We start from the raw sequence: 2,296 nt of genomic DNA, 5'->3' as shown, positions 1-2,296 counted from the left end.
GAGATCTTGTATGTATGTAGTATGATAAAGAATTAAGGTGAAGATCTAACTATATTTTCTTAATGAATCAATTTGACATTTTTATTAAACCCTTTAGATTTTTTTTTCTCTCTTTTTTTTTTGTTGGTCGTGGGGCTTGAACTCTGGGCCCTTGTGCTGTTCCTGAGCTCCAGGCAAGTGCTCAACCATTTGCACCACAGTGCCACTTCTGGTTTTCTGGTGGTTAATTGAAGATTAGAGTCTCACAATGTTCCTGCCTGGGCTGGCTTTGAACCATGATCCTCAGATCTCAGCCTCCTGAGTAGCTACGATTACAAGCATTAGCCACCAGCACCCAGCCACTTTAGATTTTCAAAAGACATCTCAGAGCCATATTTAAATTCAAGTCTGAAAGATTAAATGATCCAGTTGTCACACACATACAAAAAAAAGCAACAAAATCCTCATGATAGTTTAATGAGAATGATTAATTTAGTGAGAATGGTTTTAGGTTTATTCCAAGAAATAGCTTTTTGCCCTGGTATAACACTGAATTTGTAAGTATTACTATTTCAGCCCACCTGGAAGACCGCATCTACTTAGCTATTGTCATATACTACTTTGTTTCATACAAAAAGCCCTGAAAGGAATTAAGCCCAAGTATATGTAAGAATTCAATACATGATGAAATTGAGTCAGAAATTGGAGACAAAGGGAGAATTACTAAATTTATAGTAATAATGAAACTGGTTGGTCATTTAAATATTTAGATACATTATTTCTCAAATTTCACATGTAAGAAAAAAAATCTACAACAGTTGAAAGGTTAACAATATATTTTTAATATTTCTTATATTTGTAACAACATAAAAATAGGCATATATTCTTTATGCTTAAAGTTCTCATACAATAATAAAGGCAAAAACATTTACAAATTAAATTAAAAACAAAAATATAAACCAATAAAATGCAAATTAACCATTTTAATCATTTTATATAACAAATGAAGTTGTTTTGCTCAAATAGAAAAATGTTTTGCTCAAAAGAAATAAGTATTTGGTTTAATAGCAAAAAGTTGTAGTTCAGACCCCATTCTGTTCACGAACAGAGTATTAACTAATTCTATTAAAATGGCAAATCTCAAACATCATATTTTTTTTTCTTAAGGGTCAAGACCAGGATTTGAACTTGGTGTCTGCTACTTTTGCTCACGGGTAGAGTGCTAACTTTATTAAATGAATTATATCTCTAACTCCTCCAAAACAATATTTAGAAATTTCCAATTGAGTTTTTTTTTTAAGGTTCAGAAAATAAAAAATTAGCTTTACTAAAACCTGTAATAATAACTATTGAATTATTTTGCATTTGGAACAGAAACGGTATTTATTTGCTACTAGACTTATTGCTCATAGCTGTTGTAAGTTACTCTTTGTAGGAGTCTCACAACATAAAGGTTCTGACTTACATTGCAGATTCTTTCTGAGTAATGTAAGTCAATGTCATCTCAAAAACACATCAGGATATTATGTGTACAAAAGTACCACACCATCACTTTTCTCATTTTCATATAATCTGTGTTCTGCACTTTCACTGCTTTTATTATTTTCCAATTCAGATTTTAGTTTTGAATATTTAACACTATTGATTATGTGCATTTCGCTTTCTTCATGTTTACTAAGGATATGTGATAAATGCTGCCAATCTTTGCACCCATTCTCATTTTTCAGTTGGTTTTTTCCTTCCCCAAAGAGTTTGCAATACAGACAAAATACAGAATCTTTGGAGGCAGAATAAAGTAACCAGGATCTAGTAGTTTTCTCACCACTTGGAAGGATTCTTGTATAATAAGTTTCTGAAAATTTCCTCCCTGTATTGTCTTTTGGAAAGTTAAAATTTCTTACTTGAGGTGGCTCATTTTCAATAAGAGCATCTCGCTGTTTAATGTCCAAAACTCGGGGCCATGTACCTGGATCTGCAGAAAGCACAACTGGTATAATGGGGTCTTCAGATTCTTTGTTTTCCAGTTGCTTTTGAAATTTATCAGCTATAGCTGACATGGAAGGTAAATTCACATTCTGTTCACTCAGTAGTATATCTGGACTACATTCTGCAGAAACCTGTAGCTCTGTAGCCTTTTCCTTTTTTTCTGGTATTTCATCTATTTTTTCCAAAAGCACATCTGATGATCCAAATGATTTTGTCTCATTTTCCTCTGTAATGGAATTCCTTTTTCTGATTTCTGGTGTTGATAATGCTTTTGATTTTGTTTCCATTATCTGAGAAGAAACAGGAGAATTAAACATGACCCTGCAATTCT

General features: G+C 32.4%; 1 protein-coding gene across 1 annotated transcript in view; it reads right to left on the bottom strand.

Annotated features, from left to right (window-relative positions):
• Positions 1-800: 800 nt before the first annotated feature.
• Positions 801-2,296, bottom strand: part of Zmym5 (zinc finger, MYM-type 5) — a 35,755-nt gene continuing 34,259 nt past the window's right edge. Inside the window, exon 8 of the mRNA XM_013012162.1 lies at positions 801-2,255. Coding sequence (XP_012867616.1) covers positions 1,503-2,255 — 753 coding nt within the window. The 3' untranslated portion in view covers positions 801-1,502. The remainder of the gene's footprint in view (positions 2,256-2,296) is intronic.

Source organism: Dipodomys ordii, unplaced genomic scaffold (genome assembly GCF_000151885.1).
Source record: "Dipodomys ordii isolate 6190 unplaced genomic scaffold, Dord_2.0 Scaffold1, whole genome shotgun sequence".
In the NCBI taxonomy this organism is placed as follows: Eukaryota; Metazoa; Chordata; class Mammalia; order Rodentia; family Heteromyidae; genus Dipodomys; species Dipodomys ordii.
The sequence above is the reverse complement of the archived record's forward strand: the minus strand, read 5'-3'. Positions and strand labels throughout refer to the sequence as shown.